Source organism: Haliaeetus leucocephalus, unplaced genomic scaffold, assembly GCF_000737465.1.
Source record: "Haliaeetus leucocephalus isolate CR32 unplaced genomic scaffold, Haliaeetus_leucocephalus-4.0 Scaffold92, whole genome shotgun sequence".
Taxonomy (NCBI): Eukaryota; Metazoa; Chordata; class Aves; order Accipitriformes; family Accipitridae; genus Haliaeetus; species Haliaeetus leucocephalus.
Window position 1 is genome coordinate 15,096,284 of NW_010972528.1, and position 24,509 is coordinate 15,120,792.

Sequence of the window (24,509 nt, forward strand, 5' to 3'; positions counted from 1 at the left end):
GCTCGGCGGGTGCCGCCTCGGCGCCCGCCCCCGCGCCCTTCCCGCCCGGCCTGAGGGAAATGCCCCGGCTCGGAGTTGGCGGTGCGGGCGGCTCCGGGGAACGAGTGGCTCCACGGTTTGTGGAAAAGTTGTGTGCTTACCGGGTTAAAGGCGGGGTAGGGGGGTGCGAAGGAGAGGGAGGGGGGGAAAAACCACCACCCAAAACTGCTTACATGAATTTCCAAGCGCTAGACCTGCCTCCGAGATCAGCCCAATAAGAGCTGTCAGGGGAGGCTCCCAGCTCACTTTTCCACATCACTTCACAGTTACATTTGGCAGGCAGGCACGTTGGAGCGCTCAGACCCGGAATTAGTGGATTTATTTGGAATATCCCTGCTTTCCTGGAGACGTGCTGCTGCCGCTGGCTTGTGCGAAGGGAGAAATTAATAACTGCACTTTAGCATGCAGGCACAGAAACCCGAGAAGCTAAGTAACCGGCATCTCCTCCAGCATCAGCAGCATCAAAAAGCATGAAAAGAAAATCTGGAGAACCCTGCCTGCTCACAGGGACTGGCTAATGTTTTTTACCTCACCCTTTCAATCCATGCGTGAAGTGGCTGTCAGCAAGCGGTTTCCTTGGTCCTTGAAAGAGTGAGTATTCATTTTATTAATATTATTTATGTCTCACTGGCAGAGGGCTGTCTCTCTGTAGATTTCTTTTTGACTTAGTGTCTGTGCAAGGTGCACTGTGCAAGTGCCTTCCTTGTTAATAGGTACGGTATTAGGCTGAACTGTAGTGGCTCGTTAAGTCCGATGTTTTGAAATTCCTGATAATGAAAATGTCATGGGATTATAGTTAGGATTTTTTTTGGTTTTTTTTATTCCCTTGGGAGGAGGAGTGGTGGTGGTGGTGTAGCTATTTCTCCTCCTGTTTTGTTTTTTTGGGAGGATTGGGGTTTTTTCCTTCCCTTCTCCCCGCCCCCCCCCCCCATTTTAAAGGATCAGGAGGTCTTTGGATCACAGGGGGTTGCTTCCAAGGCTGGAGAACCCATTTCTTCTCCTTGTTTTCTTATTTAGTACAATAAATCTCTGGGCTATTTCACTGTGTTGAGTAGATGCAGGGCTGTATTCATGCATTGAAATAGATTGCAGTTTTCGTGCTGAGAATAAAAATCACCCACCAGCCAGATATGTAAATGAGGGAGGAGGTGGCTGGAAGAAGAACCATGGGGGGGTGGAAATCCCCCTGATTTATCACCATCCCTCCCTCCCCCCAAAGCTTTGTACCCCCTAGGTAAATAAATAGGAACGGTATGATAGCTTCCTTTCCTACTTTCAGAGAGGAAAGCATCCCAGAAATACTGCTCTTCCTCTTAAAAGCTGAGATGGGAATGAATCTTTAGCTGTAACTAGCCAGGAGTCATCCCTGTCCCACAAGTTGTTTTCCTTCCCTTTCTTTGGTTGACTAAACAGATAATGCACCCAGCTGAAACTTCAGACAGGGAGAAAGCCCCTTAGCTCCAGTCACTCATTAGTTGCATCACTGCTAAGGCTCCCAGAGAAGAAATGCAGGAGTCTGTCGACCCCTGAAGCTGGCTGTTTCACTAAACGCTTCATCTTCTCTTTGAGGAAGGCAGAGGAGTAACCCATCCTTACATTCAGCTTGGCTATAATATCTGCTGGGTAGCAGCATCCCAATTGGGAGCCCCGAGCTGTCAGACAGCATCCCTGCTAGACAGTATCAGACCTGTATACGGTGCTTGGCTGGGGAGCCTGAGAGGCACTGCAAAGCTTCAGCACAGAAAGCCTATGGCAGTTTCTATGTGGTTATTACAGAAGAGATTAATTCAAATCCTTATTTAGACACTGCCTACCGCCATGAAGGTGACACCACTTAACATAGGCAGGAATTCCTTTGTGGTTCATTGCTGTTCAGTCATGTCTTGAATCTGTCTCAATTCAAACAGTTTGCATTTAACACCAGACTAAATAGAGTGGAATCAATCCAACCTGGCACATAACGGCATTACACAAACCTGCTCGTGTTGCCAACAGGTATCAAACTCTATACCCTCACTTCTCCCTCCCTCTTCCTCTCTTTTAGACAGGCAGAAACACACATACCCCGTTTCATGCAAACGAGTGTCTGTCTTCTGAAGGTAGGAATAAATACTTGTACAACTTTCATAAAGGCTGACACTTCTAAACAGCCAACTTGATCGCATAAATGGCTCACCATTTGTGTCTCTGGGTATCACAGCCAGATGTTTTTTGGGCGGTGCTGATTGTAAGAAATCAAATAACATTAACTGTTTATTGTTTCAAATCTACCATGTTAGTGCTTAATAGGAGGGAAGCTAACAGCTGCTCACTTCAGTTTCAGTTAAAGAATAGAGCTGATAACTACCAAAGCTATAGATAAAGAATCTTCTTAACTTCACTCATCCTCTTGTGGAAATTCTTCAAGAGTTTCTCTGCTTTAAGGATAAAGAGAAATATGCAGTACTTTTGTATGAATGATATTACTTCTCTATGTTCAATACCAGACTGTTAGGAACAAGAAGAGACTTCATAATAGGCTTCTCAGTAAATATAAGTAAATAATAAATACATTCAGAAGACTGAAAAATTACCCTAGTGTATGTTTTCCCTATTTTAAATAAAATAATAAAGCAGCTAGAAGAAGTTAGTATTTTGCATACCTGTGAAATTATCAGATTCCACACCCATAAAATGTGGTAACATCAAAACCCAAAAGGTCTCTGGAGTGTCACCTCCCAGCTTAATTGTATGAATGTTTGTGACAGAAAAACCCTAAGAAGGGAAGTGATTATTATGTGGTATTCTGGTCTAAGGTTTTCATTCATTTAGCCTTATTGTTCTACCTTGCTGCATACAGAATGAGCACAGCTTTCTAATAGCTTCCTCCTAGGCTTGCTATTTATTAACTCTCCCTCCTTTTTTAAAAACTTGCATCCTGACTATAAAGAACTTTGATTTCCATGCCTAGTTGTAAGCTGAGGGCCTTCAGTGTCCTCAGAGATTGAAGTAGTTCATGAAAGTTGGTTCTTGAGTTATACAGGTGAGCAATTTGTTAACTGAGCAGGCTGCTAGCCAAGAAACTAACTTTGGACATTTTCTTCAATATTAAAAAAAATCGATAAGAAGTACGTGTGCCTGCTTAACAAATGCAACTGGTTTTAATAAGTATCCCTGTATAGGACATCTACTCATTTTACACCATTCATTTAAATTTAAAAAAAAAAAAAAAAAGCTTTCATTTCTGTGAGATGAGGTAGAATCCTCTTTAGACAAAGTTGCTCAGTGCTTTTTCAGTATACTTTAGTCATTCCCATCAGCTCCTGCTACTGAAGTCCAAAACAGAGTTGTAAAGGGGGAAGTAGTCCCCCAATCAGATTTAAATTTACTTTCTTTGTCATTTGTAATCTTTAGAATTTTTCCAATAATACTGCACCTTTACCAAATAAAGTAATTGATCCCTGGACACCTTATTTGTATCACTATTAACATATGCTGCATCATCTTCTCTACAAAAAATATACTTGTACTCCCTTCTTCAGGATACAGAGCTTTACAAGTAAGAATGTGCAATCAGCCACGGATATGGATTTAGGTCTATTACACCTTGAAGTGCTTCCTGAATTTTATTTCTGTTTCTTCTTGCACAGTCGCAGATTTCATCTTTTAAAAATCTTCATTTCAGAAGACCTAAGAGCCCTACAGACTTTAGCTGGTACTTTTTCAGCCAAATTAGGAGCCTGGAACCCACCCACCTGACCTTTGATACATACAGATAATTTCATTTTCAAAGCTCCAGAGACTTTAAAGGGGAAAAAATACTGACCTCCTAAGTTTATGAACAAGAAAGAAATGTGAACGTGTACTTTAAGCTCTTGCTGCTGCATACCTCTAAGTGATGATTATGCATACTCTGTAAGAGAAAGCAACTGCTGTAGCTTATGCTACATAGTATAAACAGGTATTTTTGTAGCATATCTGATACCATAACGTACTGTATATTTTAGCAGCATTCCTTTTCTGTTCTGTTTTCCATTCTGATATTGATAAAGCTTGACCTTTTGCATATACCATTAACATTAATAATTGTATGCTTACAGTATACACTATAGTTGGATCATAAGAGTCTTTCAACTATGAGTTTAAAATAATACAAACTAAATTCTTTCAGTGGGAGGGAAATGTGAAGGCATTTTGAGCTTGGAACATTTTAGGCATCATTGCTACCATAAGATCGCATCAATAGAATTAAATTAGGTGATGGAAACTCAACTTTTTTCTTAGTGTTGTTGCCATAGAAAAGGTGTCTCACTTCATAGCTTTCTGAACATAACTATTTGAGCAGTAGATAGACACAGAACAAAATAAAGTCCAATAGTCCAATTTGAGATTTCAAATGTGTATGTGTGTGTATGTGTATATAGATATATTCCCCCCCCTCGCCCAGATAGAGCCCTTTGTTCTGGAATCTGTTCAGCATGTTTCTCATTTTGTCAACCAAGTAAATAACATCAATGCAGTGGCATTTCAACTATATTAATAAAATTTTGTTCCCCCCAAAACATTGGGTACTGATGGTATCTGAAGTGCTGGGTGGAAGCTGAAAAGGAAAGATGATTTCTGAACCAGTTTAGTTACCAATAGATAGAGTTTAAAGCATCTGACTCCAGGCAAGAGACTGATTTCTGCCTGCCTTAGTCATGAGAGTAGTCTTTATCTATGAGTTGCAATGATAATGCTCATAGAATTGGTTTTCTAAGGTGTTAAGGATAATGTGTCTTCTGAAAATCATTTGAAATTGAGAATAATCAGCATCTTGGCTTGGATTTGAAATGAGTAATGTCAACCAGTCCTAGATCTGAGTAAGTGAAACCTTCCATGAGTAAGTGTCTACTGTACCCTGCCTATGTCATAGACAAGCTCAGAAAGGTGTTTCTCAGCGTGTCTTGCTTAGGTCTTTGCAAGTGGATGTGGGAGTTCAATACATCATGAAAGCAGTCAGTCTTGGCAGTCATTAGCTCACAGTTTCAACTCTCTAATTTGGTGTACATTTGGTTGAAGTAGCTTACTCCTGGGAAGCAATGCTCAGCTTAATTTGAGGATCTTGGGTAACTATTTAAATCCATTTCCTTTGCAGTCACTGATTATCATAATCATATATATGTATATATTTTATATTTTTATGGGGGTTTAATATATATATAAAAATCATTATATCAAAGCCCCTAAATACTGTTGCAAATGGACTGTATGCAGAGGTAGTGCACTTCGTTAGTTGAGTTTTGCAACTGAGCAACACTTTAGATGTGAACCTCTCATAGATTAAATGTAACAGCTATGATTGCCTTTTAAGTAACAGATCATCAGTACTTAATTCTTAATGTCGCAGAAGTTTAGATTGAGTTCTGTATTCTAGTCTGTGGGCTTTATTTTTCGTGCATTTCCAAAAGTTAGATTAAAACAAACAAACAAATAAATGAAAAAAATAAAACAAACCCACCACCAAAATAAAAACCTCAACTTGGCAACTACAAAAGTAGTAGGTTCATGTTGGAGGACCTTAATTCTTTCTAAACAACTCATTTAAGTTGACAGTAAAACTGCCATCAGATTCAATGAGGCAAAATTAAAGACCTTCACTTCTAATTTTGTATGGTTCAGAAAGAAAGATTTGAGTAGGTTTACTGGAGCAGTACTGTATGTAGTTAGAAAAGTCCAGTTATGTTCGCATTTTTCCTTTTTCAAGATTTTTTTTTTTTAATGTAAACACCCATTTATGCATATGGCTGGATAGTTTATATAGCTTTCACTAAATCATCATGACCAGTCATAATTTTATATTCTTAGTTTAGTCAGAATATATGCCAGGAAAACTTCTTTTTCCTTAATTACTGTTTTGTTTAATTATGTAGAGAATACCTAATATTCTTTAAAGAAAACCAATGAAAATGAAAGCTCTGTTGTATATTCAAAAACGACTGAAAAAGCAGCCCATAAAGCAAGATATTTATGTTCTCCATTAATATTTAAACATTTTTAGCAAGTACAGGATAAGCACATCCCAGCTGCTGAAACTCTCATGATAAACGATGCCCTAGGCAGAGCATGGTTAACACCCAATTCTCAGTCTCAGGCCAATCTGTTTGCCTTTTTATGAGCTCTCTTCATGTTGTGCACAACTTGCCCCCCCCCCCCAAGTGATACAGGTCTTCAGATTATGTAATACACCCTCGTAAAAATGAGCATCAGTTTGAGAGATGAGGCTGGCATGAGCTGAAGCTATTAAATCTATATGTAATGCAGTTCTATTTTAGTCAAAGGAAAATCACTTTAATCAGTGGACTGTAGAGAATAAAAATTACTTCAGTTCATTTCTTCCTCTTACTATAGAATGAAAACAATGCAGATACAACTATTTTTGTCATGTTTAAGTTTCTGGACTACCTTGGTTGTTCAAACAGATTTTTACTTTGTTCCCTCTCTGTTTTGAGCCTGCATCATGAGCTTCTCAGCACAATGGCGTGAGGTGAAATAATGCTTTGACACGCACCAGTGGAGTATCTGACTCCCGTAAACCTGAAAACAAATCTTTTTTCTTAGTTCGAAGAAATGGAAAGGGAAGTTTGCAAATACCTTTTCTTCTACAGTAGATCTAAAATAGCTATATTGTCATTTTAATGCTTATTCTTTTGGTATCAGCCGTCATGAAAAAGAAATAAGCTACCCAAAAAATCCACAACAAAAAAAACCCCAACCCTAAAATGTAGATACTCATTTAATTGGAGAGGAAATGCAATCAAACAAGTCATATTATTTCAGTTGCAAACTGTGGAGCACATATTGCCTCTTTGTCCTGTATCTGTACAACATGTAGCACAGTTGGATTCATGACTGGAATTCCTGAGCACTACACAATGCAAGTAATACCAAAGTAGAAAAATTAGTTTGGAAGTGCTAATAACACACTTGGTGGGGTTTTTAAATGCATTCTGGTTCTGTAAAGTAGTGAACACTTCTGGAAAGACTGACAGCTTTATATACAAAGCATCAGAGACTTGGCAGCTTTAAAGTTGGCCTGTGTTGTTTTTACTGTTGAAGAGTAACAAAAATGTCCCCAATAAGAAATTTTGTTGATTTGGATAGAAGTTAAACAAGAAGCATGACATCTCAGGGCCAGGATACCCTTTTTTTTTTTTTTTAAAAAGGATTTCCTGAAAGTAAATATTTGCCAAAAAAGTATAAAGAATATTTAGGTAGCCACTAACATAAAATAGACTTTGTAGATATGGTAAAGTATCATGTTTAAGCAATCGCAGAATAACAGACAATTTGTTACAATATGTTACTTTGATTAAAGTAGATATATTTCAATGTAATGTACATGTCATTTTCTCTTTATCCCAAAGCATTAGTCAAGTTGTGTAATGACCTATATCCTTTCGCAGCCTCATCTCTACCTCAGAACACCAGTCATGGTGTTTCCTAGTTAAAGGAAAAGAGTAAGGAAATTAAGGAAGATTAATTTATCTTCGAAAAGCTTTTCTAACCCTTCCTTTGCCTCTGAAACAGACCCCTAAAACGGAAGTAACCAGCTTTTGGCAATAACAATCTTATAGATAGATGAATAAATCACCCAATAAATATTAAAGGTCTAAATACTGAAGAAACTGTTGCATTTCCGTACCTGCCTGTGTATTTCTGCATGTCTATGTTTCCTTCCTCAGCGCAAGTTTATGGATTCCATCAGCTACATGACCGATGCAGACTCACAAAATCTGTGCCCTTAGCATTTGACGCAAGCTTAGGAATGCAATAACTTAAAGAACTGTTCAGATGTCTTTAACTATAAAAAGTAGCAATGTATGACTAAGCTTAAAAAATCAAGTGGCATATCTTTGCACACTGAATCACTCTGTGCGTTTTTGTGTAGGACAGAACAGCGAAGACCAAAAGAAAGGGAAAGGTAGTGTCTGTTTCTGTTGTTGCTGAAATAAGTAATTCTTTAGATAACTGCCTTTTGATTCTCCAAGCAGCCATAAGCAAATTGCCACACATAATATATCAAAATAAACCTGGACAATTGATTTGTACTTGTATTGGCAGGATCCTCTCCTGCACATCTCTGACAGCACAAAGTATACTTCAAGTGTATGTCACCCTGCTGCTATAGCAGAGTTAGCATAACATTTCCCATCTCATTTCCCTTCCTTTGAAATTTCAGGTGCTTGGCCAAAGGAAAGGATGTGTGGATAATGCTTTTCTGTGTTACAGTTAACTCCAGGTGACATAACAGTCCCTTAAAATCACTGTTAGTCAGTGAAATTTAGAGCAGCTACAAAGTACAATTATGATTTGGGGCAATGCCTGCAACATGCATGGCCCAGAATCTGGCTGCTGGCTCGCTGCCGTTTTCAGCCCCTCTCCACTGTGTGGTGGTGTGTACTGCTCATGGTCAGGATCCCTGGGAGTTCCCCTCCTGACAGGCTGTTCTCAGAACAGCACATCTGACTGCCGCCTGGCTGCAGCTGAGATGGTGGGAGATGTTTCCATCCCTAAAATCTGCCAGCATCAATGAACAGAGCTACATCAGATTGCCATAGTCACATACCAGTAGTCCATCAGAGTTTTATTTAAGCAGTTTCACTGTCCCTAATTGCTTGTTCTCTTCTCTTTTCCAGAAGTTATCCTCCAGTTTTGTTGATTCAGCTATTTGTCTGACTGCTCTCTAAAGCATATATTCAAACTTCATATGCTCTTTGGCAGCACAGCTGTTTTCAAAACTTTCTGTTGTTGTCCTGTAGTTTATGGACTCTTTAGCTGTGCAATGATCTGGGTTATAAACTTGAAGGAAAAGACTTCCTGAAATAGGGGGTTGCAATTTTTTTAAAACCCACATTTCTGGCTTACAAATAGCACATCTGCAGGGAGAGTAAACTGCAGTGAAGAAAGGAATGGGAATGGAGAAGAATTATTGGAAACATGCAGCTGGCGTGTTGCAGGGGCAGGGTGGGGGCAAGAACCTCTTAAATTAAAATTGCTCTTGGTGGAAGAATAGCATGAGCAATGACCTAACCCAGCTCTGTCAAAATGATTTGGTTTAAAAAACACCTTACTATTAAAAGCGTTTAAGTTAACAAGATCAGTTTGACAGAACTGGGTTAGGGAGTGACTACGTATACAGTTATGCTGGCAGATAAAAGAGGCAGTAAAGTCTAGCCAGGGCATGCATGCAAGTGGCACTTTGCACTGGGCACTGCAAGGATGATATGAGCTACTGCCATAGTAGCATGTCTGATTACAGCCTCGGTCCCTCCTCATCTTGCAGTGAAGCGGAGAATTGCTTTTTAATTTTAATTTTTGGGGGGTATGTGAGTAATCTTTACACAAATGAGTAATCTGCTGAAGAATAGTAGTTATTATTTATGGCAAGAAATACTCACTCCTTTGCAGTGGAAACATGAGAATGATGCCTTATCCAAGGTAATTTAAAGTCCAGCTCAGGTACAATATAACTGATATTTCCTGGAAACAGAATGAGTATGTAGAAAAGTTATGCAGGCAAGGATGACATAGTTATTTGTTGGTTATGGTGTCTTGACAGTTCTATTCTGATGAACTTTGGTTTTGTTCTGCTTTAATGGCAAATTAAAATCCTTACCATAGTTCTCTTATAAGTAAGAATTATTCCTACGAGTGAGACTGGAGTGCTAAGGCCTTATATTTTTACTGTTGAAAACTTAAGGCTCTATTGTGCTGCCAAAAGAGGATCAATGAAGGAAAGATAATTGTACTTCTCACGGTGGGAAGGCTTTGCATCACGTTGCTGCTATTGATGGAAAAGGACCCTGTCTGAATCCTTGAGAAATGGGTCTAGGAAGCATAAGTGGTAGTGTAGCCAATACCTGCAGTAGTAAAAGTAAACCTAAAGAGCTTAAGGAACAGGAAGAACAGTGTGAAGTCAAAAAAACCTCCAAAAGATACTCTAGCTACTGTGGGGACAAAAAAACTGGAGGGAGAGAAATGGCCAGAGGTAAAAAAAAAAAAAAAATAGTAATTTGAACAATAACAAGGAATTTGCTTGGATGTTAACAAAGGAAACACTAAAAGGTACAAAATACCTATACCTGTGTACAGGCTGACAAAATGGACCCCAATTTTGCAGATCTATTGACAGGGGAAACACAACTCCTGATCATGAGCTGTGGGAAACCTGTGATAGTGTAAGGAGAAACTCATTGTTGCTTCATGAATTTCAGATAAAGGAAGTCACAAGATGTAAATTTTTGTGAAGGACACCTGATTAACCTTCCTATTTTATTTTTCTAACCTATATTAAAACTGTTACCCACAGCTCTGTTTTGCAGGAATAAGAATCCTTATTTCTGGCTGAAATTAAATTAAATTTATTCTTCTGGACACGAGAGCCCACATGGATCGTGTGGAATTTCGAGGCTCCAAAGGAAGCATGCAGAATGCACAGGCTATCTGCCTGCTGTCACACAGTGCTAGTTGGAACTCTCTAGGTGATCAGTAAATGAACGCCCCTCATCAATTATTCGAGGCTGCTTGTATTGTAATATGGATTTGCTTATATCAAATTAGCATTAAAGGTAGAGATTATGCATGAAGTTATCTAAAACTTTTTTACTAGAAATCCATTGCCTTTAAGTATTGTTTACCTCCTCATGTTATGGCAGTCTGATATCAGTCTTCTGAATGCGTACTTAAGGGGTCATTTAATGTACACAAAAAAAACCATCCTGAAAATTCTACCAAAAAAACAGCTTTAGGCAAAGATCACCAAATTTTGTCTGGCATCTCTAGTATAACTTACTTAAATAACCAGTATTTCATGGGTTCTTTTACCTGAATAATACACCCTAATGAAATAGCGAGGTCAAACGGCTTTTCTGTTGCATATCATCACTATGAAGGATAAGGTAAATGCAGAATGAAATAAAGAAAAAACTTTGTTGCAATTCTTAAGACAACCCTCTGTGTCTCTTAGGTGAAGAAACGCTAGAGTGGCTCTAAAATCTTTTAAACTAAGATCATGGTGTAAATCATACTTCTTATTGAAAAAGAAGCTTATTAAACTACTTTTATTAACTTTTGTTAAAAAGATTAATAATCTGCTGCATTCCAGTGTTCTCCTTTTAAAGCTACAACATGATTCTAAAATACCTGTAGCAGTATTAGTTACATCGGAGACACTAGCCATCATAAAGCTTTCCACCACTCATATACAAAATGAGAACTGTCATCAGTTAGTACATCTACTGTAACTATCTGCTGTCATACCTGGTTCTAACTTTAAGCAGGCAATTAACTCATACAAGTAATTTACATAGATTTTAGTTCCAACAGAGATTGCAGTGTGTATTACATTAATTTCTAAAGTTGGTATGCTAGTTATGTTCTAGTGTTAGGTTATAAACTTCTACTTCATTGTAATTACTTTTTGTGTTGTACTTGTATAAAATTTAGGCACTCTATGGCCTAGAGTTGTATGAGTATTGCTCCAGGATGGATGTTGCTGTGAATAGAATAATATTTTTCTAAAACTATATCAGCACATACCATAAGTGGAAAACAAACCACTCAGCTTTATCTGTATTTCTCTACAGGTTGTGCATGGACAACCAAATTTATGAATACAGTCTTATGTTTTGAAACATAGGACAGTTATCTGAATCTCTGCTACCTGACATAGTGTCACATTTTCTTTCCTCTCTTCGCTACATTAAAGAAATTCTTTATATTTTCAACATCACTTTCCCCTCTCAGGGTTGAAGGAAGAACTAAAGCTGTTTTGTCAACAGCTATGCTAGTTTAGAGTTGTATCATAGTTGTATATATCATACACTATACAAGGAAACCACTTAGAAGAGCAGTGAAGTTTTGTTAAAGATAACAGCCCAGGGCCATTTGAATATGTGGAAATTTGAAGCAAAAAATGTGCTTTTGTCAACACCAACAAAATCTTTATGAGGCTGGAAATACACTCTTTAAGGGCTGTGTGCTTGTCCTCTTTTGGTTGCTTAGCAAAAGGTAGTTCTGGCTTCACTGGAATAATTTTGCTGTCATTCTATACTCACTGCTTCTTTAGATCCTGGCATAATATAAGAAGGGGAAAGGCTACTGTGCCTCACCTGCTAGTCTTCCCTGATTGTCAGATGTCCCTTTACATGTAGCTTTTTAATATTGTTATAGTAGCCTGATTCAGTAGCCATATCAGTTTCTCCTACACATCTAATCCAGAGGATTATAATTTAACTGCCAGGCATTTCTTGATTTTCATATTAGCCTATATAAAAATTGCAGGGCCAAGTATTTAGTAATGCTTTCCATCAGCTCCCAACCAATGTGGTGTTCTGCTCCCAGTAATGGAGAAGAAAATTTATTTCCAAATTTGGTAAAGAAATTTGGGGACAGTACAATCTCCATGCATTGCACAAAGTAAATGCCACAATTCACTGATAGAGCAGTGAATCCCAAATGAGAGTCTATTTCTCAAATAAATCTCAACAGGCTCCACCAGTCTAAGTTGAACTATAGAGAAATTTATCCAACTCTACTGTTGCACACTTGATCATGTTCCCCTGCAGTACACTAATACATGAAAAAGCCCCATCAGATTTTTTTCTTTACCCTGCACTGCCTACTTGCCTAACTTTCCTGTTGGTACTTGAGAATCTCACAGTTTTGTGTTCATTGAGCTTATGTAACTACTCTTCACAGGGTTATTTCATTGAGTTGGGTTTAATGAAATGGTATGTGCATTACTAGTATTTTTGGTGTGCTTTTGACTCTTGTTTGCCTTAAGGTATTGCTAAATAGGGAGCTATTGTGAGGATGGTCCAGCCACAGGGAATCTTATGCGTTAGTGCTAGTGGATAGGTCCTAAATTTGATTGAAGTGAAGAGTAGCAGGCAGGAAGTCTGGGGGAGGAACTGAGGAGGGATGCACTGAAATGAGCTTAATGCTTGCCAAGGATTCAGAGTGGCAGTCTGAAAAACAAATATCCTGTTCTTTCTTCAGACAAAAATGTTTCTGTGAGCATCACATTGTTTTATCTCATTTATTTCATCTCTTTTAGAAGGCAGCCTGTGTAGATTAATTAGGAATTGTTTTCAAAAAGCTTCTTGACTATGAAAAGAAGTGCTTTATTATTATTTGGTCCTGTGAGTAAAAAGAATTATACTAATTTGTACTGGGAGAGTAAGAAAGTCAGTCATGGCCCACTTGGGTTCTTTTTATAAGGCTTTCTTGGACAAAGAACGTACTATTCTGTTTCTGGTGGGCGTCTATTTCTGGGTCAAAAATCACTTTGTATATAAAAACTGAAAACTCAGCTACAGAAAAGGACTCTCAAGTTGCGTTTTCAGTTTATGCCCCCAGTTTTGAATTTAATCCTGGATATTGTTTGAAAATGATGTCTATTACTCTGTTTTATAGTGGTTCTATTTCTCCTGTGTTTCAACTCTTGCTCCAATGAAGAAATCAGAAAAAATCTGTCCCCTGGCAGACATGTGCACCCGCAAGTCCACGTGCACCCGCAAGTCCATGTGCACCCGGATCCCATACAAACACACTTAACCACTTTCATTGAAAGTTTGGCTGTTTCTCTCTTTTGATACCTTCTACCACCAAACATGCCCCAGGAAATCTATCTTTTTAACATGTGCCGTAAAGCAGCAGTAGTAACCTCCATTTAATTCCCTAGACTGTCAATTAGTCAATTAGACTGTTTGCTCCTCATCCTCTTCTGGGATTGAGAGAATGACGAGAGATTGAAGGCCTCTCTTACTTCCCTCATGTTTTTTCCAAAATTTCATTGCAAGAGCATAGTGCATTCTCCGACTTCTTTCTTTCCATGTCAGTCAGCGATGAGGCCTGCAAGCCACAGTTACTTCTGTAATGGATATTCACTTCATTCTTGATGCATTGTCAAAGCACTGCGCTATTAGCTTACCATTCTTCCATGCTACTTGAGATATTGAGTTTTAGTTTGATAACAGCTCTTGTTCCCTTTTAACAAGACAATTTGCTCACAGTTTCAGATTTTCATGCAACAGATTTCACAGTTGCTTTGGCAATTACTGAAGTTTAAAAAAAAAATTACTTTTTACATTGTTTGCTTTTAAAATAACAGCTAACTTTTACTGGCGTTGTTCATGTTTTCAGATATTCTCTTCCATGAGTGTGTATGAACCTAAAAAAAAGAAACAACTCCCCCCCCCCCAAACCAAACCCAAACAAAACCCACCACCAAACCCAAACCCCCAAGATTTTCATAGACATGTAACACTAGAACTCATTTTAAAGTGGGGAAAAAACCCAAAAGCCTAGGACATAGTTTAAGAGTAGACATTTCTACCTATCTTGTATATAGTGGTTTCTTATGAGATTGATTGTTTGGATATTAATCAAAGAAAATATATCAGGAATCTTTTTACATAACTCCAACCTTATCAGAGTAGTTGTAATGCACCCCTTCTCTCTTAGCCATGTCCCATCTATCTTTCAAAGTGATCCATGGCTGCATTTCAGGTTTTGCCAATCAGTGCAGCATTAGGAAGCCCTACTATGTTAACTTGCTTGTGCACTTCAAGGAATATTTACACTGAGATGAAACCTGATGTGGCTGCCTAATGGGTGGAAAGGGTGGGTGGGGAAAGAAGAACAAAATGCTCCCAAGTGTCCATCAAAGAAAATGTCTGAAATAAAATGTGACTCTGCTTTCTCTGAAAGTGGGAGAGGGACACTAAGAGTCCTGTAGTGCAGATATGCATAAATGAGCTTACTTAGGTTCTGGTAGTGGTCTGGTTTGGGGATCATAGATTTCACAGTGGACTTACCAGTCCTGTTCCTCTGCTGGCCTGTGACAGTTTTGCTGAGCTGTGTGCTGCTGCAGCTAGATGATTACTAAAATGCAAATGTACTGCTGGAGCCTTGTACACTTACAAGAAGTAATTTTTTTTTTTCCTTGTGGAGGAAAAGAGAGTAAGTCTGTATGCTAGAACATTATTTTGTTTGACTTTTATTATTTGACATGCCAAGTATTTATAGTTGACTACATAAAAAAGTACAGGCTAGCAAGAAGGCCAGGAGCTTCTTCAGACCCTAAGACAAACTGCAAGTAAAATGTTTTCGTGAGTGTGTGTAATCATTTATCTGGGTCTTCTCTCGCTATTTCATGCAATGAAGGAATTCACAGATCACTTTATTTATTTTTTTGATCCATTTAATAGGCACTAATATTATGTGCAGCAATTTTAAAACCTAATATGGTTTGTTTGTGATGTAAAAGTAAATAAGATCTTTCTGAATGCTTTCCTAAGCTCTTTAGTCACTGATTTGACCTTTTTTTTTTTCCCCCCACCAGGAATCTTTAATGACTGGAAAACTCAATGGATCATGTTTTTATAATCTAAGCTATTTTTACGTTGACTGTGCTGTACACATGGAGGAGCTGTAAGTAAATGTTCTGTACTGCATGATGAATTGGATTGCTACAGTCTGGAGGAAAGCAAAATAATAATTTCATTTCTGTGGTGATTTGCGTAGCTTGTGGTACAATGCCAGAAAGACTAACGGAAATGCTTATGGATACATGGACTCCATTAATAATATTATGGATTACTGTCCTTCCTTCCATTTATATGGCTCCAATGAATCAATCTCAAGTACTACCAAGTGGATCAAGTACAGGACTAAAAAGGCTAACTGAAGAACAAAGAGTTTTGAACCGTTCCAAGAGAGGTTGGGTTTGGAATCAAATGTTTGTATTAGAAGAATTTTCGGGACCTGAACCAATACTAGTTGGCCGGGTAAGGCAAGATTTGTTTTTTTTTCTCTTGAGTATGTAAATGTATAGCATGTGAAGGTCTTCAGTCACCTGGACTTTTCTAAGAAATTCAAATTTGAGGTGCTCTGTTACTCTGAAATTCTCTAATACCCATACCTTTGTGCTTTAAATTTACCTCATTTTAGGGATATGGTTTCCTGGTTAGCTAACCTTCTATTTACAACAAAATTATGCATATTCTATTTGCCAAAAATACACAAGCATGTGCACGTCCTCTCTTTAATATCGTTAGTCACCACTCTTCGCTTCTGTCAGCTGAAGATTTTCACTAAAGCAGCTTTTTGTAATAAGTTCCTATTCATTCGTTCAAAAAGGTTGTTACACCTATAGGCCATTTTCTATCTCCAGGCTGATTTACACAGAAGTTATTTATGCTCTGAGAATTCTTAAAAACAAAACCAAAAAGGGATGTGTGGTATATACAACAAATTACAAGGTACTAGTTTATAGGGAGGTTCTGATAAACACACATATGAAATAACATTATTGCCACGGATTTTGTAATTTACTTTCAAAGTTAGGAAGATAACACAAGGAAAATTATCATGGTTTTTTATGTGTCCTAGCTTGCCTGTTGCCTTAAACCTTTGATTATTGCCATGCATTAGCTTATTCTGTAGCTCAGTATATTACCCCCAGTCGGTGTATCAGCCTTGCACTTTCCCTAAAAAGAGATCATGGGCCATCTGCATTCGTCAGGAATGAATTATCTTTAGAATTATTCTTAGAAAAAAATTATCTGTTCCTAAATGCATGTTTGGCCTATAGTGAGCAGTTATAAATACCTTGATTGTTTATCACTAAAGTTCAGTTGCCTTTGAATAACCAGGTACATATTGTCATAGTACCTGGCTACTGAAATTGAGTAAAAAATAAATCAATAAATAAATCTGCAGAACAGAAATAATGGATATCAGTTAATTTCATGATAATTTTGGAAATGTTATTGGTAAATGAATAACATATAGTATAATATAGGGACTGTCAATATTATATCTATTGATAGCTGTCAATAGCTATATCTATTATTGAAGAGAACACAGATCAAGTTCATTCCTAAATTTTTCCTAGTAGCCACTTTCCAGTTGAAACTTAGGGTCAGAAGGTGTAATGAGCTTTTTATCCAGTGACTCCTGAGCACTGTGTGAATTTATACTTATATCAGGTATTATATATCTGTTCTCATTTGGTTTTCTGTGGTTAGCAACATCTCAATTTCAGAGAGATGGCGATATGCTTATTTCAGATCTTAAAATATTTTATCCAACCCATTCTTTTTAGAACATTTTGGTCAAGCTTTTAAATGATTCTGAGTTACTTTTGAGTAGCTGGGGAGAATCCTGAGTTTGTACTTTGTAGTACTTTGATTTTCAGGGTATATCCAAGTCTTAATATTTTTACAAAATTACGTTTCTTTGGTGGGCAAAATATCCTGAATTGTTGAAGTCATTAGTGAATGGAAGTGGGTGGGTTAAACTAAGCCAGACTAATAAAGACATTATCCCATCTTCTGCTGGCATTTTGAATAGAATTAGCTACCCTAAAATGCTGTGACAATCTATTTGTTGAGACTGCCTCATAATTAAAACACTGCATGATATAGATGGAAACGAGCAAAAAGTGAAATTTGCTCCCATAGGGAGAAATCCTTGGCTTATTCATGGAAATTGGCTTAAAATATTCTTGTAATTCTTGTCTGTATTTTTTAACTCTCTCCACAAAAATCATCCATATTTCTGACTTATTTTTCTTTCCTAAGGTTTACAAGTACTATAGGTGCTTTCAAACTCTGCTGTAGTCAGTAGAAACAGAGGTACTTCACATCTTTCAGAGCTGCTCTTAATCCTTCCTGACTATAAAGCAGCAACTCCCTCAATTATAGTTCTTGACAATCCTTCCTCCCAAAACTCAAATGTGTACAGAATGTCACAAGCAAAATGCTCTCCTTCTCCATGAGTTGGGCTATGGTTTGTCCTCTGTGATGCTCATTGGTTTCTTGTCTGTTGCAATTTAAAAATAACCTCCTTTTCAGAATTCACAGTAGATTTGCACTTACCTAGTTCCTCCTCATCTCTTTTTTTACTTATACTCGTCCTCCAACCTTTCAATTTTGCCCCCTGCCAATGGATTTGCTTGGGGTATCTCCTTCATTCTGTGGCTTTCTTTATCAACTATTTTTCTGTGCTATGACTAACCTTGATTTCCCCCACCCCCCACCCCAGACTTTGAATGAAGGGTGCTCTGTAAAATAAGATATAGTGAATTAATGTAGAGAGGCTTAGTATTGTGGAAAGAATGATACCAAATGTGTGCCACCTGCCTGCTGCATTTTCTGGGCATAGATGTGGTTTTGTGCCATTATAGAGGCAGTGTTGCTTGTACGTGCTTTTTATATGTTCAGAGTACTGGTATAATCTCCAAACAAATTTATTATTTGACAGTTAATTGTTTCAAAGGGAACATTCTTGAAGCGAATCTAATTATGTAGGTTTTGGTTGCAGTTTTTGTCTCTTCCTACACTATTGTAGAGTACATGGTACTTTTCATAGTCACGTATGGTTTGTACAAACACGTAATTAGGTGCTCTAGATAGTAAATACAAAATAAGGTTTTGCACAAACAGAAATAATATATACATAAGCAGAATTTGATGTATGTTCTCAAATATACCTTTAAAGCCCACTGAAAATTCAGCTCTTAAGAACTGCTCAGAATAATGTTGATACTTAAATAATGTTTTTCATGTCAGTGGGTAGAAAGGCACTGAGTAGAAGCATTTGATTCTAATGGAATTGAAACGTATATTGGCAAAATAAAACTGAAAATTGAGGTTAATTATAATAAATATAACAAGAATACAAATCGCTTTCTAAAGAAAAGCCTGAATATAGAGTCTATGCATTCATTCTGTTAGTTAAAAAGATCTCATAGCAAAGTTTCTGAAATACAGAGAGAGTTGAGCAAGACAGGATTTACAGAGAAATGTAGTATCATTTATTAGGCTGCTCAGTTTCTCCAGGAGAAACAGCTTCTAGGCATAAAGACCCTTCTTCAGAATTTTAAGTGTGGCAATACAACTGCACACTCTTCAAAGGTACTTGTTCATTGCCGTTCTGCATGAATATATATTAATAAATGCATTCCAAATGTATTTACTCTAATAATTGAAAGAATGTGGGGTGAGACTAATAGGGGGATTTAATGTGACTTCTTAAAGCATGGTGGTTTTCTTCAATGACTTGAGTAAAGGACAGGAGAAAATCTTATGCTTTCATTCTTGAACTTCTTACAACGAGTTTGAACAATATGCACTTTTAATGTCAATTTTCATCATTATGTTCAGTAGGATCAAGCTCAAACAAAATAAGCCCCTCTACTTGAGTTCACACATCTGTAAAAAATATATGAATACTTATCTCTTAGGGTGATTTCTGAATTTATGAGATTTCTCTGTAAAATGCTACAAACATTCTAGGTTTTCTTTTTTTGTCTGTATTAATATTGCATTTATTTTGTCACATGGTATTGGAATATTCTGTATTGTTTTGATCTGTACATGTAGAAATGTATATATGCATTTTGAGAAACCTACAAAGTAACCGTTTTCATGTTTGTGTGACATCAAATTAGTTTGGTTTTGTTCACAGCAATACAATACAGAAAGATAGATTTACAAATACCTTTTCATACTTTATGTCTTTTTTTTTTTTTTTTTGCTTCATCCATAGAAACAGGTACGTACTTTACAAAGCTACTGCATCTACTTTAGAAGACTCCATATACTGCATATTGCTGTCAGCAGTTTGCAGGCCTCCCAGTGGCTGACAACCTCATTCAAGTGTAGAGTGATATGTCTTGTGACACTGCATGCTGTCCCTGTGGACTTGATTAGTTAGATAGAACTTTTACTTGATATACACTGCTGCATTTTCTTAGTCTCCTCTGCATGCATTTACAGCACCATGGCAGATGTGCTGTGAAATCTGTGGTGTAGCAAATGCCACTGTTCTTTCACAGGAGACAGCCATCGAATTCACAATGAAATAGATAATGGAGTTAAAAAGCATTAGGAAACTAGGGTTTGGGTATATAATTGCAGCTCCTGTTTTATGGAACATGTGTTGTTTGTGATGTTTTCAGTGGGATAGGACCTGGTTTAATGATGTTTTTAAGCAAAAATCTGGGATAGTTAATGTGTTAACAGTTGTCATTTGTAAGTACAATGCAAGGAAAGAACAGACGAGGGAATGAGGGTGACAATAGTTGTTCGTTTGTTTTTATTTCCCTGGCTTACCATTAAATGAATCAGCGGTTAGGTCCAGACACAAAAAACCACTAATGGTCAGTCAAATTGGTGCTGTTTCTGTGATGATACTCCTCTGGCAGTGCTCCCTGGTTTCTCCCAGAACCTTCCCCACACTTTATTGATGAATGTACCTATGTCCAGTCCCAAATATATTGCATACTTTGCATACAGTCTCTGTGATGAGAGATTTGTAAAATGAGCCAGGGAAGACCAGCACCTGTGTCACGTGCACAGCTGCTATGTCACATCTGTGGCATATGGCCAGTAGAAGAGCTGTGCTAGCTCTTGGGAAGTTGCTCATAAAAGCCTGGACAGGGGAGGAAACAAACCAGACTAAGTTACTGAGACTCCAAAAGAACGTGGCCAGGTCAACTCTTCAGTGTGTGTAGTGGAGTCTCAAGTAGACGTTTTTTATCTGTGACTGCGGAATTTTCCTTCCTTGCTTCTGATTTACGTGGTATGTGTCTTTTCACTCTGTTAAATGCAGATTTTTTTTGTATGGCTTGTAGGATGAGGGAGCTAGGCAACTTTTGCTTTTTAGAGTAATGGAGATTTTTCCCTTGGTGTATGGGGCTTAGGTTCAGGCCTTTAGAGGAGAAATAATTTTCCTGTAGGAGGAGCAGTAGAGAGGCATCATGTTTTCACAGTTAAGTGCTTCAGGCTGTGCTACTGTAAAAACCGAACCTGGAAATGCAGAGAGCACTTATAAATAGCTTCAAGCTGTATGTTCTACATTATACATGCTTTATGTGATCTTTGATTTCATTGCCAACATACATTTTCTCTCTTAACAAGGAAATGGTAAAATCTTACTTGTTTAAAATTATAAATAGTTCTGTTGAAGTACAAGTGATACATATATGCCAGGTAAACAAGGTTTTAATTAACAAGTTCTTTCCATATGTTTTCCTTTTTATTCCTGCATTGAGCTTGTGATTATAATGGCTGCATGAAAATACTGTTGTGCTCAAGTGATACAAACCAAAAATGTATAAGGCTCTCTTTACTTTATGGATGAATTACATGTTGTTTCCCTGAATAGAAGAAATAATTGTGAAATATAGGTGTAGTATAGCCCTAGCATAGGTTTCATAAGATATAACATTGTCCTACGTTAATGCATTGTTAAAGTTTTAACAGTTAGAACAACAGAAATCAGAACACCATATTATACAGATTCTCCTCTCTTCCTTCTAATATACACTTGTATGTTTTGCTATCTATGATTTAAATGCATGCCATAAAATATTCAATATCTGAAATGTTCCAAAGTCAACATAGCTTTCTGAGCCCTAGATTTCTGTTGTTGTTTTGCAACCGTAATTATACACTAATTTTCCTACTTATGTTTAGTAAACTCTCAGAAGCTGAAATGTATCATTTATTTTGCTACTGTATACTTTACGGAAAATACTAATTCCCCCTGCCTTTTGTGTGCTTCTGAAGGAGAAGAGATGACTGTATACTTCATAGAATGCTCCAGTGTACATGGTCTAAATCAGCTTAGTAAGCATGAGTGTAAGTAGCTCTGAGAAAAACTCTTCTTAATTAAATGTTGCTGCAAAGACAATAAATATAGTATACAACATTTTATAGAAGCCTGATAAAAATAGTGGTTTTTAAACAAATATTCCTGAGTCTGCACAATTTTAATTTCTTTCTTTTTAACTAAGTACAAGTTCCAAGAAATTTCTTCTTGGAACATATAAATTTAAAAAAGGGCAGTTTGACTGAAGTGAGCCAACAGTGTCTACATTTTCTAATACAGTGTAAAAATCATTTTACTGATTTCTCTTAGAGTTAACAAACAAAGACCTATCTTCAGACTCTAAAAATCTCATTTCTGTGTATTTCTGAGTAAGGTTGAATGCTTTCATGATCCCTCATCTCCAGTCTTAGGGGCACGATATAAACACAATTTAAGCAGAGTCACAGGTTAAAACACTTATGTCAGCTAATACAACTGGACTGGTAATAACTTCAAAGACGCGTTTCATCAGATGCCTCCTCTATTTCTGCCTCACGCTATTAAAGTAACAGAGTAAAGAAGTGGCACATACCAGTATGGGCCATTAATGTGGAAAGCTCTTAAAGGAATGCATTGTAATGTCAAGTTATGAATCCTGCATACCGAAGGGTCAAGCTGCAAAACACCAGGCACCTTCTGAGCCGTCTATATTTTCTTTACTGAGGTGGGAACACCTCTGTGATGTAATTTCCATCTTAAGTTTTAGACTTCATAGGCAATAAGTGTAGAATAACTTCAAAGAGTTGCGTTGGGTTTTGTTTGGGGTTTGTGTTTTGAAAAAAATAATGGTATATACTGTGGACACAATTACACTGTGTGTGCTTAGGCATTTGGATCCCCTGATGTTACTTTAACATTATTCACTCAAATTTCCTTGTCATATTTTTCTAAAGCCACAAAGATTTCTAATCTTCCGAAAAAAAGTAGCTAATATTGAGAATTTTTTTGTTTGTGAAGAACTAGAAGCTTGTGTACTTTTGTTCAATATATTGATCTAAGCACTTTATCTTTCTCACAATTAATTGAAATGTTTTCCAAGTATGCGTGCAAAATGCTGAAGTGACAGTATGAAAAATTAAGTAGAGCCTTCCACATGATATTCTGCAGAAGCCCTATGATTGTTTAGTCTTTCCAACATAGCTTTAGTAAATGGTTTTCAATTTCTACCTGTAGGGCCCATCTCTGGTGCTGTCAGGATTCTTCAGTTCCAGTTGTCAATTTAACTACCAATTAGTGCCAATTGTGATGGTGGTTTTTTGCTAAAAGTTTGTCCTTTCTGAACTTGGCAAACATATTTCCCATAGGCCACTGAAAAGCTATCAGATAGTAGTGACTTCCCAAAAGTGACAGAACATGTTGCCTTTCAACCAGTAAAGTGAAAGGGTGTATTAATTGTCTTCAGGTCCTCATATGATGTTCCTCAATTTACCAAGGATTCATGTAATGAAAAATTAAAAATAATTTTCCATTAAAATGAGAAATGCTTTGGGACTAATTCCTTTAGTGTCTGCAGGCTTCCAGTAAGAGCTCTGGAGCCGAAGTGTGTGATACCTCATGAACTGAATTACATCTGAGAGAGGTTGGCTTTTTAGCTGCTGGAGACTTCTGTATTTTTAGGATGTAATAAATACACATACACAGTAATCACAAGAAGAAATTAGTTTGCATGTAAAAAAATAATGGGAGTTTGCATAAATTCTGTTTCTTAAAAGTTCTGGTTTAAAAGTTGGGGTTTTTTCCTATTCTAATACAGTGAAAGAAAAAAAGAGAGGCATAATGTGTTGTGCAACAGACCAAGGACTTCACAGCTGAGAGTCTTCTGTTTGGTTTTTGGTGGGTTTTTGGGGGCAAAGTCAGGAATGTTGACGCTGTACAATTTAATCTGGATGTGAAGCAGTCGGCTTCATTACAGAAATAATTTCCTGCAATAATTATTTTAGGTAGTGTGTAAAGGTAACTATTATTTGAAAGCAATGTATGGGGCATGTGGCATTGAAAATAAATGTAGATAATTTTCCTAAAGATCTCTGAGCAAATACTTATGTATCTGAGAAGCCTTTTGGTGATCCCTGAGGAACATCTGTAGTGATATAGAGTAACATATACCTTTCCTTTTTCCTGAGGACACTCTATTAGTGTAAAGATTCCCCTTCCATACTTTCTTTCAAAGCCTTTATTTTACAGTAGTCATGCCAGCAGCTAAGAAAAAGTAAGTGTAGCTCTCCCTGGAGACTATCAATGCCATTCCTGAATTAACCGGAGGAATCATTAGGAGCAACATAAGAAATCCCTTTTCTTGTTTTGGGGTCTGAGCTCAATAACTGTTATGCACCCAGCCCCTGGTGAATAGAAGCAAAGCTGAGGGTTTGTGTTTCAACTTGATATGCTGCGTGTTGCTGTTAGATCGCCTCAGTGAGGGGAAATGCAGTGAAATAAAAGGCTGACTCAAAGAGGATCACTGGAGGCAAGGAGCCCAGTTGTAGGTAGAACCAGCAAAAGATATTTCTTAGCAGTTCAGAGTGCCCTAGTCACCTGCTGGTTTAAATCCAGAAACCATATTATCTAAATTTCTTTTCCTTTGCTGAGAGGACTGCTTACATACAATAGGGGTATTGTTACCAAGTGAGAAAAGGTGAATTTTAGTATATGCAGAACTGGTGGTGGGCATCCAGACGTGAAGTACACAAAGGGTAGAGGAATTGAACCAGACCATAGCTCTTCTATCACATTATTTTCTAAGGTCGTCAAGCTACAAGCATCATTAAGAGCTATGACTTGTTATACAC

The 24,509-nt window shown here is 37.4% G+C and overlaps 1 protein-coding gene across 1 annotated transcript in view; it reads left to right on the top strand.

Annotated features, from left to right (window-relative positions):
• The first annotated feature begins 301 nt into the window (after positions 1–301).
• Positions 302–24,509, top strand: part of CDH8 (cadherin 8, type 2) — a 150,421-nt gene continuing 126,213 nt past the window's right edge. Inside the window, exons 1-2 of the mRNA XM_010585159.1 lie at positions 302–630; positions 15,407–15,851. Of these exons, the coding sequence (XP_010583461.1) occupies positions 15,600–15,851 (252 nt within the window). The 5' untranslated portion in view covers positions 302–630; positions 15,407–15,599. The remainder of the gene's footprint in view (positions 631–15,406; positions 15,852–24,509) is intronic.